The 17533-nt window shown below is 33.8% G+C and overlaps 1 protein-coding gene across 1 annotated transcript; it reads left to right on the top strand.

Moving 5' to 3' along the window:
• On the top strand, nt 1-10487 carry LOC141397225 (fatty acyl-CoA reductase wat-like). Its single transcript, XM_073973321.1, has 7 exons — nt 1-112; nt 176-612; nt 3179-3374; nt 8339-8712; nt 8773-8843; nt 10055-10180; nt 10247-10487. The coding sequence occupies exons 1-7, from the start codon at nt 58-60 to the stop codon at nt 10485-10487; spliced, it is 1500 nt and encodes a 499-aa protein (XP_073829422.1). The 5' UTR covers nt 1-57.
• Nucleotides 10488-17533: the final 7046 nt, after the last annotated feature.

Here is a 17533-nt window from a genome sequence, read left to right on the forward strand (position 1 = left end):
GAAAGAGTAATAACTGAATAGTGTATATTAAACTTAAAATAAGAAACGTCTTTAAAAATGTCTATTGTAAATTTTTATAAGGATAAGGAAATCTTTATAACCGGCGGAACGGGTAAGTCTCCAATTCAATATATAATTAGCTCAAGCCTAAGTAAAAATTTCTATCACGCTCTAGGTTTCATTGGCAAAGTATTGATTGAGAAAATTCTATACTCCCTACCAAACGTTTCGAAACTTTACATTTTAATACGTACCAAAAAGAATAAAACTCCTGAAGAACGCTTAAAGGAGTTACTGGAGATACCAGTATTTCGTCGAGTTCATAAGGAACAACCGGAGTCATTTAAAAAGATCACACCCATAGCAGGGGATTGCTATGAGAAGGGTTTGGGTATTTCTGCGCAGGATAAGGAGAAATTACGCAATGTTTCAATAATATTTCATATAGCGGCCACAATACGTTTCGATGAAGATCTAAAGACTGCGATATTACTCAATACACGTGGTGCCTATGAAATGATTAAATTGGCCAAAGAATTACCCAAATTGAAAGCTCTTGTTCACGTTTCAACAGCGTACTCTCATCCGAATCTTAAGGTGATAGATGAAAAGGTTGGTATAATCATCGAAATTAATGGATTAATTAGGAATTTTTCAAAGCACGGGAATGCCGGTAGTCGCACGGGAATGATATTTAAATATTACATTTTGTAACATTCATTTGTCCTTTCATTAGCTCTGTTCCTTTACGTTCAAGAATCTTCAAGTTTTACCACTTTTTACTCGAAAAGCGTTCCTTTACTTCAGACACAATACAATTCATATTGGAGCATTTTATAACTTTTGCTACTTTTGCCGGTTATACCATTTTCAAAAGTAAAGGAACAAGCCAATTGTTTTAATTAACTACAGCCTTGACTTTGAATTTGGTCAATTTGGATATATGCAAGGCATATTTATACAAGGTAGAAGTGACAATCAGCTGTATTTTTACTTTTTTTGTAAATTTAGTTTTCAAAACATAATAGGGTCTACTCATGAAATTTGAAACTTCGAAATTTAGGACCATAAAATTCTTCTTTTCACAGTAAACGTGTAATAACAATGACCTACGACAGTTCTGAATGGTTTATATTTACATTTTGATTCAAATTTGTTCTATTTTAGAGGATTTTCAAAATGTATTTATGTTTTTCCTGAACAAATTTTTGGAACGACCCTATTATTCAATATTTATCTTTGACAATTAGTTTTCAATAACAACAATGTTGTTTTTGTAAATTTGTTAGTTGTTGTAATTCATGCATTTACCTTATATGAATATGCCTTGGATATATGTAGCTCCCAATTACAATTTAACATATTCACAGTGGTGTTGGGTATCATATAGTCGGGCCCGGTCGACATGATCCTTTCCTTATTAACTATTTATTTTTCGATTTTTGTTATTGTTTTGCTTTAGGTCATTAAAAAACGAGGTTTTTATTGCTTTTAATCTTTATTATCCGATATTTCGATTACCATCGGTAATCATCTTCAGGGATCTATTGTAAAAACACAAGTTACAAATTAATTTAACAATAAACGTATAACACAAAAATGATAAATTACATGTTTTAGAGAGAGATGCGGCTACTCGAATCTAATGTCACCATCAAACTGAGCTTTCTTACGTCTGTGCTTGTGAACTATGTTTCTGTAAATGTGAGCACAGTGGTCTGTGTCAGTCTTATAATTAATCCGTTTTTCGTTAGGTAAATTTATTATGTGTAACATTTCTAATGTGAATCGTCTCTTATAGTTATTTTCTTGTGATAGTATGTCAACATTATTAAAGTCTGGTTTGTGTCCTGTTAATGTGCAATGAGCTGCTAGCGCTGTCTTTTGTTCAAAAGGTTTGTCAGTTTTTTGATCCGATTTGTGTCCGGAAAGTCTAGTTTTTAGTTTTGTTTTAGTCGTTCCTATTTTTTTTTATAAAATTTATAATAAATAAATACAGACTAAAAAGATTGACATACACATATTTAGCATTAATTTGGAAATTATAACATAAATAAAGGAAAAAAAATACTCAGCACGGGAATGACGAAATTTTGGAACATGCGCAAAAACACTTAAACACTTCAACAGCTCTTACCCAACTGACTACATTTTTCACTTCTGTTGATTATCGTTAAAACTAACGGGAATTGTCGTTACTTTGACACATCACATATAAACAAAAAACCAGTTTAAAGAATTTTTTCTTAATAAACACATTGACGCACGGTAATGACGAAAAAACTGGGACACGACTAAAATGTCTCAAAATCATAATTTAAAAAATAAAATTATATTTATGAAATCAAAATTGACTTGGTTTATTCTTCTAGAATAACTCGGTAAAAAAAAAGTGGTAAAACTTGAAGATTCTTGCACGTAAAGGAACAGAGCTATTATATATCATGGTGGAATAATAAGGTGTAACGCCAAAAACAGCTGATCTTCATACCAGTTGTCAAAATGCGTTATTGTGAATAAAATCACTTACAAAATGTAAACAAACAATTCACAGTAATGCATTATTGTGAGCAAATTTGACGTTTGACGTAACACTTTCTTATTCCACTATGTAATATATTTTAATAAATTAATGAATATCAGTGTTTTTTTTTTGAACAGAAAACGGTTGGGGACACGCTCGGTAATGACGTTTTGCACCTTGAGACCAATTTTTTGGATATAAATATGTAAAATATTTTATTTCGTTTTTCGGACCTCGTTAAAGGACATTTTGTTTTACTTAGTCCCAATTTACATTAGGCGAGTTTACTTGCGGCAATTGTCAGTTTGTAGGTGAGAGAGGGTGCTGAGAGGCAAAGGGTTACCATATGCCTCACCTCTCTCTCCCACAAAATGACAATTGCCGCAAGTAAACTCGCCCAATGTAAATTGGGACTTTTTCTGTTTCTAAAAATTTATTTTTTTCAATATTTTAACCCTAAATGCCTCGGGACACAGAAACTAGTCTTTTCGCAATATTCACCCATGTATGTATATATCAGATCATTCATATTTCCCATGAAAATAAGTTTCCTCCTGTGATCATCCTTAAATAGAGTTTATTTTGCTATTTTCGCCATTTTTAGCACATCCTTTGTATTCCATTTTATGCCATGCATTTTTTTTTCCTTTCCAGATATATTCACCATATGCCGATTGGCGCAACATGATTAAATTGGCAGAAACTTGTGATGTGGATACATTGAATATTTTGTTTCCCCAGATAGCTCCGAGTCATCCCAATACTTATACATTCACCAAAAGTTTAGCTGAACATGTTGTCAATGATCATCGTCACACATTGCCTGTGGTAATAGTAAGGCCATCCATAGGTGGGTAAAGATAAACGCAAGGCATATTTATATAAGCGGGGTACACACGATCAGTTTTTTCGGTTATTTGCCAGTGTGTCCGTTCACGTTTGTCAGTCATCAGGCAACCACAAAATATTTTGTGGTTGCTGGACTATTTAACAGTAATCGATAATTCCAAAAAAATCGACAGTCAAAACTGATCGTGTGTACCCCGCTATAAGGTAGATGCATGAATTACAACAACTAACAAATTTACAAAAACAACATTAGGCATGTTTGATAACTACGCAAGTTCTTGCAACTACTTCTCATTTCTCTTTTACTGAACATATTTGTTATCGAACGGCATTTTGTAAAAGTTTGTAAAAATTTGTACAAACTTTTGAGTATTCGAACAGGCCTATTGTTGTTATTGAAAATCAATGCCCTGTTCCAGAACCTGCAAGAATTTTACTACGATAACATTTTTTCCTTTATGTTATCGAAAAAAATAGTAAAAATTTTTAGATTCTTGCAGTACTGGAACAGACCATAAATGTCAAAGAAAAGATTGAATAATAGGGTCGTTCTCAGGAAAAACATTAAGAACGAACATTATTCAATATTTTCTTTAATATTTAATTTTCAATAACAACAATAAATATGCCTTGGATAAACGTATGACTCTAAAGGTAGAAACACAATGGATTTTTGTTGCTTGCTCCGCTTACTTGGCGTGAAAGCGAGAAATTAATTTGTTCTGTTTTTAATAGAACAGCCCTCAACGAAGCACGATTTCAGGCACCGAAGTTAAAAATTATTCAATTTTGGAATTCGTATTCGGCATTATGTTTGACCATTATGGTAATTTTTTTATACATTGTTTCATAGAAACTTTAACGTAAAAACAAAGCGTATGTCTTTTTTATGTCCATCCGATTTCAACTGTCAATTCCATTGCTAAAAACTTCAAATGAAATCAAATGCTTGTACTATGTTTACATTTACGAAATCCACTCGATTTCAACTGTCAATTCCATTGCTCAAACGTCAAATGAAATCCAATCGATTTCAGATGAGTTTTCATTTGACGTACACATAAAGAAATTGACAGATGAAATCAAGTGCATTTCGTAAATGTAAACATAGTATTGGTTTACATTTACGAAATCCACTCGATTTCAACTGTCAAATCCATAGGTTAAACGTCAAATGAAATCCAGATGAGATATATATTTGTGCTTTTTAAAGATCTTTAAGCAAAACACCACCAATTTTTGTTCTTTTCTTCTTTTAGAGTGTCTCTGCTGTAGAAAAATGTTAAAATAAAGATAATTTAATTCAAAATTTTGCATGAATAAAAATTCGGACGAACATCCGAAACACTTTTACTCTTTGCTTAGAATTATTTCTAGTTTAAGATCTGAGTCCATCAACTTGGCAAGGGTTGTAGTAGATCATAAACCTTCAATGTTTGCTAAGCGAGATATGCTTGGTTTACATTCGGCGTCGTTTCGTAATTTCGAAGGCGTTTCGTGATTTCGCGCGGAATCAAGCAAAATTTATCATGATTTCGCATACAAAAATGAAATCATCTCATTTCGTGATTTCAGCGAAATCAACATTGAAATCACAAAAAAGGACCAAAAGTTGCAACACTTTTCACGTATCACAATAAACAAGGTAGATGGTCAATTGCTGCAACAAAAAATTTTAGTATCAAAATGTGTAAACAATGTGAAAAAAATATTAAATTAATTTGTTACAAGGATATTTTCCATTGTGTTCCCGTACTTTTTTAATGGTAAAGTTAGAAAAATGAAAAATGAAAACTTTCTTTCTCATACAAATTTCCTAAAAAATACGGGAATGAAAAAAATGACGGAAATTGCAGAAACTCCAGCAGAAATGTCAAAATCAATGTATCAGCTTTCATATTCAGATGCCAATAAACATGCTTCTATGCCAAATTTACTATTTTTGTTTATAGAAAAGTGCAAGTCTTGCTAGATTTTGGAGTACGGGACCGCATTTGTAGCGCTAAACGGCAAAACTACTGCAAGTGGTAATATTTTGCAGGTTCTGAACACAACTTTTATCCAGAGCTCCGATTTACACGCGAGTGAAATTTTAGGGTGAGGTGGTAATTTTTTTGGGTGCAATTTTTTTGGTGGGTTTTGGGCAATTTTATAAGGGGTGGGATAAGTTTTTGTTTGTTGTGAGGAGGGGGCAAGTAACCCCCCTCAATTTGCTCTAATTCCAGAAGAGTTTCACTCGCGAATGGAATTCGAGCGAGTATTCGGAGCTCTGCTTTTATCTATCAAAATTTATTATTATGATGTCTCAACGATAAAATCATTTTTTTATTTTTTTCATTTGTTAGTATTATACACAATTAATACGATATATACAGGCATGTCACAGAAACCAATTCCGATCGAAAGTGAAATTGATTTCGTATTAAGCTTCTTCAGAAACCGAAAAACGAAAAATTTTTTCGGAATGAAACCACTTTTGGTTTCTCAAGTGGAATTGCATTTTTTTGGAAATATGTCACTTTAAAACAGTCCAAAAACACTTAAAAATAATAAAATTATTGTTTTATTAACAAAATCTCATTTATTTTCATAATTTTTATAATTTTAATTAAAAAATTGCCAAATTTTCATTATTTCTCAATCAACGAAACCACTTGTTAACGAAGTGTTGCCACATAATTTTTTCGTTAAAATCGATTTTTTTCTTCGAACAAATATTAATCGTTTGCAAAAACTAAACAGTCTGGCATTACGAATGAAAACTTAAAGGGAAGATAAAACAGAAAACATAACAAAAAAATAACTCAAACAAGGAGTTTCGTACAAAATGTAAGTGTTTTTAAATACATATGTTATTTTGATGTATTAATTAATGTTTAATAATTTAGGGTCAAACAAAGAAATTCGGCACATGAAAAAATCTTTATAGATTTTATGCTCACACTGCACTGGGGTAGGACAAGGGGTCCGAAGTATCTCTTATATTCCTTCCGCGTATTTTTTCCGTATTGTGTTCATTACTTTGCGCCTCAATTACAGAAACAATAGAAACTCCCGGCATTTTGTAAAAGCTAACTTTTTTTTCGCACAAAAAACTTCCTTTTAATAGAATATTTTTTTACAATTTAAACTTCTACAGTGTTTTCTAATCATATGGTCTTTGTTTTGATCCTTTTTCGTCCAACGTTGCCATATTTATGCTAAATAATGACAATTCCGAAATTCACCAAATCGATCGGAATCTGAAGAAGCTAAAACAAAAACCATCGAATTGAAATTGCGGAATTGAAACCATTCCGATCGGAATCTGTGACATGCCTGATAGATAATTTTCGAAATAAAGCAGTAAAGTTCTATATTGTCGTATTTATTTGATGACTAATACTATGTTTACATTTACGAAATCCACTCGATTTCATCTGTCAATTCCTTTGTGTATACGTCAAATGAAAACTCATCTGAAATCGAATGGATTTCATTTGACGTTTGAGCAATGGAATTGACACTTGAACTCGAGTGGATTTCGTAAATGTAAACATAGTATTAGTCATCAAATAAATACGACAATATAGAACTTTACTGCTTTATTTCGAAAATTATCTATCAGGCATGTCACAGATTCCGATCGGAATGGTTTCAATTCCGCAATTTCAATTCAATTAGTATAATTCAATTTACAACAGCTTGAAAATTCATGTTCGATCAGGTGCGCATATGCATCTACCTTGATTATTGTGATATGTTTCAAATCAAGAAAAAAATAAGTGTAAACACCGGAATGTATTTCAGGATTTCGCGAAATCCAGTGGATTTTGGAGCATAAGTGTAAACTTGGTATTATGCTAGGTTTACATTTACGAAATCCACTCGATTTTAACTGTCAATTCCATTGCTCAAACGTCAAATGAAATCTTATCTGAAATCCATTGGATTTAATTTGACGTTTAACCAATGGAATTGACAGTTGAAATCGAGTGGATTTCGTAAATGTAAACAAAGCATTAGAGTGACTTTATTGAAATTTGGGTCCGTTTAAGTCAGCATCAGGCAAAGGGTGCACGCGCGCTCTTTGGGAACGTACATTTATTCACGTATACAACATGTGGAGAGAACAAAACAATTTATTCTCAGCTGAGCAGGCAATGAATAAGGTTGTGTGTCGCTTCTTTTGTTTTTTGTGTATGCGTCCCCTTATCTAAATGACTGTTAAGCATGTTTTGTCTCCAATACTAATGCAAAGAACGCAATGTGCGTTAGTATGGGTTGCCTAATGCTGGTTTAAGTACTCTCAACTAGTATTGGTTGTATACAAAAGGTATTAAGATCAAAGATGTAAATTAAAAGTAATTGGTCTGTTCCTTTACTTCTGAAAATGGTAAAACCGGCAAAAGTAGTAAAAGTTGAAAACTGCTCCCATATGAATTGTATTGTGTCTGAAGTAAAGGAACGCTTTTCGAGTAAAAAGTTGTAAAACTTGAAGATTCTTGAACGTAAAGGAACAGGGCTAATGCTTACAAAATATGTACATGGTTGCATTTTTTAGCTGTTAAATTCAACTATTTCAAATAATCAGGGTTGCATTCTTAATATGTAAATGCTAAATGAAAACGTAAGTGTTTAGACTATCATAAATAAAATATGTACATAAGCGGAATTCAGTGAAAAGTAAAAATATGAAATAAAGTAAAAATAAAATAGTTCATGGGATTAAAAGTTGATCCGCTTCACAAATTATTATTTTATCAGAAATGACGCGGAGCTACGCCTTTAGTCATTCTAGGTACTGCTCTAAAGATTTGCTTTGGGAGCCACCGTGGTGCAATGGTATGTACACCCGCCTTACACGCTGAAGGTTCTGGGTTCAAATTCGATTTTGGTTGTCCTTTGTCTTTAACTTACTCAAAATTTTATTCACACGTTTATCGTGTTTTCGTCTTAACTTTTACCATAATTTTCATTTTCCAGTCATCAGTAGTTATGAAGAACCAATGCCGGGCTGGATAGATAACTTCAACGGACCTATTGGTATTTTCGTAGCCGGTTATAGTGGGCTTATGCGTACCAATTATGGTAGTCCTAATACAGTTCCTGATGTTATTGCTGTCGATATATGTGCCAAATCTCTTATTGTTGCTGCATTTAAATTGGGCACACATCCACCATTAACATCCAGAGTCGAAGTGGAGATATTTAATTGTTGCAGTTCCTCTAAACGGAATTTTAGTTATGCCGATTTTAATGATTTTGGAAAAAAACTTACATTAAAAATGCCATACGATAAATGTTTATGGTTTCCAGATCTTCCTGTTACATCATACCTTGTGTGGCACTATTTTAGGGTAAGTAGCATATGATTTGGTGCATTAAGAGGATAATCAGATTCTAATCTATTTTACTAGTTTATAACTCTTCAAATAATTCCTGCTTTATTCCTTGATTTGTTAATGATTATTTCCGGACAAAAGCCCATGTAAGTATTTTTGTTTTATTTTGTACAACAGGAGTATAAACTTTCTCATAAAGAAGCATTGGGTTTTGTCATAGACTAATGAAGACATAGACGTCGGAATGCTCTTACCGAGTATGTTCGAATTGAGTGTGGTAACTAAGAAACTCAATATAAAATGCATAAAAATACAAGTTAATAAATATTTTATTCTGGCAAAAGACTACATGGGGATAGCTTTTGATGGGAACTATATCCTCAGATAAAAATATCCAAGAAAATATTGTCATTTTCCTTAAAAACCGTCTTCGAACTTTTTTGAGTTTTCGGGTTTGAGTTACTTGACCGCGGAACAATTGTGTAATCCGTCGTCTGTATGTTCATTAGTCTATGTCTATGGTTTTGTGAATATAGAAATATTATTGTTGAAATTTTTCTTTGGCAATGTCATTTCGAAGTCCAGTAGTGCGATTCTCTAAAGGCCTGGGTACATAAGCTGTCTGATTGCCTTGCTTTCCTGCTTCATTTCTGACATAATAATAAAAGAATAAAGAAGGCCTAGCAAATTTCGAACTGGGTTGCCCTCTTATTTTTTATTCTTTTATCAGAAGCAAGCAGGCAAGGCAGCTTATGTACTCAGCCCTTAAAGACCTGGGTACATAAGCTGCCTGGTTGCCTTGCTTTCCTGCTTCATTTCTGACATAATAATAAAAGAATGAAGGAGGCCGAGCAAATTTCGAACTGGGTTGCCCATTTCATTTTTATTCTTTTATCAGAAGCAAGCAAGGCAGCTTATGCACCCAGGCCTTAACTCATTTTTTGAGTTACCGACAAAAATCGGTAACATTAAAACGCAAAATTATGAATGAAAAGTTCAAAAGTTGACAACACTGTTGCTACCGGTAGAACTTTACGACAACTTTTTATTGGTCGCTAACTTACCGAATAATATCGTTAATTACCGAAATTATACGCATTTTAATTATACGGACATTTGTAGGTAACTCAAAAAATGAGTTAAGCGTTGGGTACATAAGCTGCCTAGCCTGATTGCCTTGCTTTTTTGCTTCATATATGACATAATAAAAATAAAAGAATTAAGAAGGCCGAGCAAATTTCGAACTGGTTTGCCCTTTTCTTGTTTATTCAGCTTATGTACCCAGGACTTTAGAGAATCGCACTACTACTCTATTATCGAATTTCAAATAAGCATAATTTTTCCCATTAACTTCCAGGTTTATCCGATTAAATCGTCGCTTCGTAACAACCGGTAGAGTAATGCAACTTTTCATAAAAAACGAATGGACTTTCCTAAATGAAAATTTCCGAGCTCTGGAGAAAAATATTAGCGAGAATGAATGGTTTGTTTTCTCCCTTCTTTTTTTTATTACATTTATAATATTCTTCTGTGATATCTTCCTACATAGGTCCACCTTCAATTTTCTTGGCTACAGTTATAACGAAACTTATTATTACAATTTGCTCAAGGGTGTGAGGGAATTTTTACTAAACGAAAAGCCAGAACCATCTTCGGCAGCAATTCTACGTATTCGTATATTTAGAGTACTACATTATTCGAGTCAATTAATTGGCGGCTATTATATAGTGCGGTATATTATAGATCTGGTCATGAAATATTTTAAATCATATTTTATTGTGAACCAATAGAAAAATAAAAAGTGAAATAGTATCAAAGATATATATGGTAAAAACCAAACATGTTTTACAATAGATGAATCTGAGTTTCACCCATTTAGCATTCGCGAACTGTTAACATATTTTACATAGTATGATTGAAATTCTTTAAAATGAAGTGTTTTAGGAGTGAGGGATCCCATAATGTCCACCATTAAAATTAATTTTCGTGGAAACTGTGTTGGCATCAATGTAGAAAAATGGGTTGAAGCCAACAAGTTTTTTTTTATGTTCTCTTCCCATTTCTAGCTTAACCCTACATTTTATTGACGTATGCCTAAAGAAAGAATCACAGAATACTCCACGGACAACATGATACTAGTGTATGATTCTTTGATATATCCACTGCATCCACCTAAAATTTATGCTGATATTTTGAAGCCGGAATTTCGGTTTTTTTTATTTTTTTTAATAATCCTGACGCGCAACAACTTAATTTCCCAAGCTCATAATACGATTATAGAATAATACGATTATATAGAACGTGATTCTACGTTGTTTAATGTATATCTCATGAGTGTGCTCCATACAGCATCCTAGTAATTGGAGTCTAAAGGCCAATATTTCATGCGTGAATTTTCTTAAAAAATCTATTTTTTGCGTGTAAAATTTACAACTGTCATTCAATTTCCTTTAAACCCTGCGTGAATTTAGTTTTTTTTTTACTCGACAGATCTAATGAGCCCATCCGCGATCGAATCTATCCGCAAAAATCGCGGATATAGATACCTTGAAAATAGGAAAATCAACAAAAAAATATTTTAACAAATCTGCATACTAAACCGCGATTTTCTTTAAACATTTTTATATAAATGGAATCCTTTATACGCGATTATAATATTTGCGAAAACGCGTAAATTACAGAGTTACGAGAGTAATAGGGGTATTTTACGCAAAATAGAATGTGGAGGCACATCCGCGGTTCTTGAAGAATCTATTTGAAATAGGTGTATATTGACGTATTTTTGATGGGCGCTAATGAAACCGGATGCGCATCAAAATCGTATGCAAATTGCGCGATTTTTACCCACTTTAAGGTTTTTGGCATTGTGAGATGCAACCATGGTGGAATAATGCTTAGTTTACATTTACGGAATCCACTCGATTTCAACTGTCAAATCCATAGGTTAAACGTCAAATGAAATCCAATGGATTTCAGATGAGATTTCATTGGATGTTTGAGCTATGGAATTGACAGTTGAAATCGAGTGGATTTCGTAAATGTAAACTTAGCATAAGAAGGTGTTACATCAAATAATGTGAAACGTCAAATTTGCTCACATAAAGGCATTACTGTGAATTGCTTGTTTACATTTTATATGTGATTTTATTCACAATAACGCATTTTGACAACTGGTATGAAGATCAGCTGTTTTTGGCGTTACACCTTATTATTCCACCATGGATGCAACTGACGGCACACAATGGCCGCTGAGTGAAAAAATGAAATATGCATAGATATTGAAAGAGATTGATTCGCTGTATCCAAAATCGGATGCGCATCAACCGACTTTAACTAATTCTTGAATAACAAGCTTTTTAATTTTGTTGGGTTTAACCAAGGCCTACCGAATGTCGGCCATTCAGAGTTCTCTTAGTCGATGGTCAGACTAGCACGATTTCAACATGGCGACGTCAAGTTTATAGGCGAGGGGTATGAAGTAGTGAAACCCATGTACATGGTTTTCTGTGTTTGTTGTGTTGCCTCTTCTTGTCGTTCGTTGCAAGATTTTTTCTTCCATTTTCTTTCATTGTAATTTTCTCAAGCCAACGTTAACAACGAAACAAGCATAAAAAGATTTAACAAAAACATTTTATTAATGAAATAGACAAGATTTAGCTATTACTATTAATTTAATTATTAATGTTAATTATTTTGTGTTGTTGTTTAGTTTATTTATATATGTTTGCTTTGTTTTTTGGTATGAGAAACACAAAAAATGCGAATAGTAAAATAAAGGGACACGAAAAAATCTTAAATTTCACGTTAACGTGTGTGGACACTAACGAAACTTAAAAAGAAACTTTAACGAAATTGGTTTCAAGAAACCTTGCTAGTCTGACCATCGACTTAGGGCGAAACCTATAGATCTGCGTGTTTCGTATGCGTTCAAAAATACAAAAATAAAATACATGTATGTATTTCAAATTGAGAACAGCAACAAATACATGTATTTTGTTTTTGTATTTTTGAACGCACACGCACAGCTATAGGTTTCGCCCTTAACAACATTTGACAACAAACATAATAGATTGTTCATTATTGTGATTTGATTTCCTTTGTATTTTATGTCACAATAATAAGCCTGTTCGATAACTTCTCAAGTAAAAAGTATTTGCAAGTTCTTGCAACTACTTGCAATGCTTCTCAGTTCTCTTTCACTGTGCAAGTGTGTTATCGAACAGCATTTTGTAAAAGTTTGTACAAATTTGTACAAACTTTTGGGTTATCGTACAGACCTAATGTATTTGACAGCAAAGTAAATAGTCAAGGCTAACTAGTTCGGGCTGAATCGACTGTATAGACTGTGGGTCATGGTACAATAATACAGGTAGCATTATCATGCCAGCTGATGGTAACATAATGTGTCAATTGCATTGAATTGATGTCAAATTTTGACATCTTATGTTGCCGACGATTGCCGATGCGGCTACCTGTGTATTTGTACCATGCTGTGGGTTTAACTTATATTAGCTTTGTTCCTTTACTTTTTTAATGGTAATGGCGGTAAAAGAGAAAAGTGTCAAAATTTCTCAAAATTGCTCTCTCATGAACATTTTTACCAGAAAAGTAAAGGCACCGAAAAATTGTAGATCTGGCAGCAATGTCAAAAAGAAAAATAAAAAATCAATTTTCGTCTTTTATTTCACAGTTTTTAATTTAGTTTTGTCAGCGTTCGACTTTTTCTTCTGTTTTTCGTCCATTTTCTTTTTCATTGTGAAATAATCTTCAAACAAAAGTCGAAAAATCAGTTCTGCTATTTTTTACCTGCAGAAATTTTGCTAGTAGCCTGTGGTAGAAGAGAAAGCAATTTTCGCTCTCTCTCCACTCTCACTCTCTTAAAAATTGCTTCCAGTTTTGCCACTTTTCGGGGTTAAGGAACGCTTTGCAGGTTAAAAATGGTAACAAATGGTAACCTCAGGTAAGTAAAGGAACACAGCTATTGTTTATGTTATAGATATACCATATATATAATGTGAAGTCAAAATCAAATATTATGCTAAACGTATCGTATTGATGTAATATTATATCTTTTGTATCTAAATTCAACATACCAATAACTGCTAGGATCCGTTTATTTTTGTCAATTTTAGGCTAATTTTTGATTATTCAATAGCTCTGTTCCTTTACGTGCAAGAATCTTCAAGTTTTACCACTTTTTATTTGAAAAGCGTTCCTTTACTTCAGACACCATACAATTCATATGAGCGCAGTTTGCAACTTTTACTACTTTCGCCGGTTTTCTTCTTCTTTATTTGCGCATCCGTGTTTCGGATATATGCGATCATATAATAATTACAGATTATTTGTTGGTTTACAATTTTTCTTATGTTTAACAAAAATGGAGTCGGCGACCTGACTTAACGCCCAACAGACATAACGCCCAAAATCAAATTTGGGCGTTATGTCCGCCCTGACCCTGGACTTAACGCCCAAAGTGAAATTGGGCGTTAAGTCCGCCCCCATTGCGGACATAAGGCCCATTGGGCGTTATGTCTGTTTTCCGAAATTAATGATTTTCCCTGTTCATAAGTAAAATTCAGATTTATTTAGAAATAAGATTGAATTATATATGTATGTAATAAATAAATTAGCTTACTGAAATCATATAAAAATGTGCACGGTTTTTTGAACAAATTGTGGACAAAATGGACACACCATTACAGTACCGTGATCGTTATGTTTTCTTGAGGTCCCTCGAAACAAGGCTTACAAGCATGCAAAATTTTGCAAACCTGCATACCTGACGAGTAGATTGGCTTTCATCTCTAGATTAACTATCATATGTATGTTTTTGTCTCATTTTTAGAAACATTTTGGATGTTACTTGTTTATTTGAAAGTTATTGTGTTATTCTTGTGTGCTTGCGATACTTCTATAACGCCACACAAAATTGTGAATAAAACATTGAGACATAGAGCAAACCTGAATATGCTGGAAACGATGGAGCAAAAGTTAAAAACGGTATATTTTATAAGAAATCGCGCGCGCGATTTTTTTTTTAAATATACCGTTTTTTACTTTTGCTCCATCGCTTCCAGCATATTCAGGTTTGCTCTATGACTCAATTTTATTATACCCTATACCACAATGTGGAAAAGGGTATTATAAGTTTGTTTTGGTAAAAATTCATGTAACACCGCGAAATATTCGTCGGAGACCCCCAATGTGGTATACCAATCTTCATATCTCGACGAGATAAAGCGATTTTGAGATGTGTGTCCGTCCGTCAGTCCGTCCGTCCGTCTGTCCATTATAAATTGTAAACACGCTCCAGGCCGCAATTATGGACCGATCGTCACGAAATTTTGTATGGAGGTCGGGTTCAGATCAGAATAGATCCCTATTCTTACTGGTGATGATCGTGAAATATTTAGCGGGTGAAATGGACCAAAAACATAATATTTATCCAATTTTCTAGCGGCTCTGTAGGTCTCAATAATAGCCCGATCAACGCGTAATTTTAAATAAGGTAAGAGTATATCACAAAGGAGAAGCTTGCAATTTGAGATGGCGATCGGATAATATTTAGAGGGTTAAATGGACCAAAACTTTTGTGTGAAAATTGTGAAAATTTTTAATATACAGCTTATATCTTAATTCCTGGAAGTGACATTCCGGACAAGTGAGATATACTTGAAAGTGGAACCCTTGACGTTTCAATTGATGCCAATTATGTTGGTGTACATGATCAGATAACAGAGTTACAGCCTAATATATTCCGTTATTTGTTTGTAGTGTAATAATAAACTCGCTAGAAGTCGCAATTATACATCAATAGTCACGAAATTTTGCACCGGGTAAGAGTATAGGTCGAAAAAGATGCCTACAATTTTGAATGATGATCTGATATTCTTTAGCGGGTGAAATGGACCATTACTTTTGTATGAAAAATATAAAAATTTTATTTTTGCTCGATATTTTAATTCCTTGAGGACATATATATTTCGCAAAGTAGCCTACATATGGAAAAAATCTATTGACCTTTCCTCTGATGTAAATTGCAATAAAGTGTTTGTTCGATAACGGGCCTACTGCCTAATATATAATGGGTTCTGTGTAGAGAACCACATTTTTATCCCATGCTAAATATTGTCTCTCCAAAAGTTTATGTAACACCACGAAATATTCGTCCTAGACCCCATATCTCGACTAGATAAAGCGATTTAGCGATGTGTGTACGTCCATTAAAAATTGTAAACAAGCTTAAGGCCGCAATTATGGACCGATTGTAACGATTTTTTTAGGGAGGTTGGGTTCGGGCCAGAATAGAAATGATTAGTTTTTGCTGAAGATCGTGAAATGTTCAGGGAATGAAATGGACCAAAAACAAAATTTTAACCAATTTTGTAGCGGCTCTGTAGGTCATAATAATAACCCGCAAAATTTTAAACAAAGTTTGAGTTTATGATGAAGAAGAAGCGTACAAACCAACGTGAAGATCAGATAATACTTAGCGGGTTAAATGGACTGAAACTTTTGTGTGAAATTGGTAAAAATTTCAATTACGTAGCGGTTAAACAACGGAAGTAGTAGTACTACATAAGTGGGTTTCATTACATTTTAGTTTGTGTGAACTAAATTTTCCTTTCCTGCTACAAAAATGTCTTTGTCATGCAAAATAACATTTTGGTATTGGTCATAAAACAAGTAAAAAAGTATCAGTCGGCTTTGCCGACAGAGCTATACCCTCAGCCTGTATATATTGAAACGATTTTTTCTCCAAAATGCGTATGTGTTTAGGGCGTTTTAGAAATTTGGGCGTGTGGACCGACAAAAATGTTGATTAAGATTAAAGATCAAAAGTTTTGCGAAGGAGATACTAAAAGGAATGGATCGACATTGACCGTTATGGAAGTGGATCTCCAGCCACAACATATGGTGCCATAGGGGTTTTTACACTCTTCGGGCTGTATGCTCAAGAAGTATAGACTTGCCCCTAAAAAAATTAACCATCGTAATTGGGGCAGCGAATGCAAGTTGCTTCAACAAAAATCAAAGTGTTCGATATCAGCTCTTAAAGTGAACTTATCCGAAATTTTGTGTGGGAGGTACCGGATAGAGTGGACAAATATAGTCCATATTTAAACCTGATCTATACCTGGTAGATATATTAGGATGTGCAAGGTATAGACTAATTCGGCCACTCCCTTCAAGAGTTACCGTACGAACAATTTTTCCGAAAATTTTTGAGCTTTTGTGGGGGAGGTACCTGAAGGAGTGGACCGATAGGGTTTATCTTCAAACTTAAACTATGTATGAACAAAATATTACTAAGGCCAAATTTTGGACCGAATCGGCAGATCCGTTAGAGAGTTATCCTGCGCTCCAATCACCTCACACGGTGTCATTGGGGTTTTTTGCAACTCTCAGGCTATTTTCTCAGGAAGTATGGACTTGCCCCTGATGAAACTTGTACCGTCGTATGGAGGGCAGTGAATACAAGTTGCTAAAACAAAAATCAAAGCGATTCGAGAGATGGCCCTAAACTGAAGGAGTGGACCGATTGAGTCCATATAGAAACTTTAATTAAGTCTGGCACACATTTCACGATGGGTAAAGTATGGACCAAATCGGTTACTGCCTTAAAGAGTTATGGTGCGCACAAATTTTCCAAACATTATCGAACTTTTGTGGGGGAGATACCGGAAGGAGTGGACCGATATAACCCATCTTCGAACATAAACTAAGTTTGGACAAAATATTGCGATAGCCAAATTTTGGACCAATTGCTAAATCGACTCCAAATTGTCTGAAACACATTTCGTCCAAACATACTTGGGGTCTAAAACTATCT

Source organism: Musca autumnalis, unplaced genomic scaffold (genome assembly GCF_047663935.1).
Source record: "Musca autumnalis isolate F117 unplaced genomic scaffold, ASM4766393v1 scaffold_3, whole genome shotgun sequence".
Lineage (NCBI taxonomy): Eukaryota > Metazoa > Arthropoda > Insecta > Diptera > Muscidae > Musca > Musca autumnalis.

Coding starts and splice junctions, on each gene's coding strand:
- LOC141397225 (XM_073973321.1), top strand. CDS start 58: ATGTCTATTGTAAATTTTTATAAGGATAAGGAAATCTTTATAACCGGC. Junction 8,713..8,772: donor TTGTGTGGCACTATTTTAGG/GTAAGTAGCATA, acceptor CTATTTTACTAG/TTTATAACTCTTCAAATAAT. Junction 10,181..10,246: donor AATATTAGCGAGAATGAATG/GTTTGTTTTCTC, acceptor CTTCCTACATAG/GTCCACCTTCAATTTTCTTG.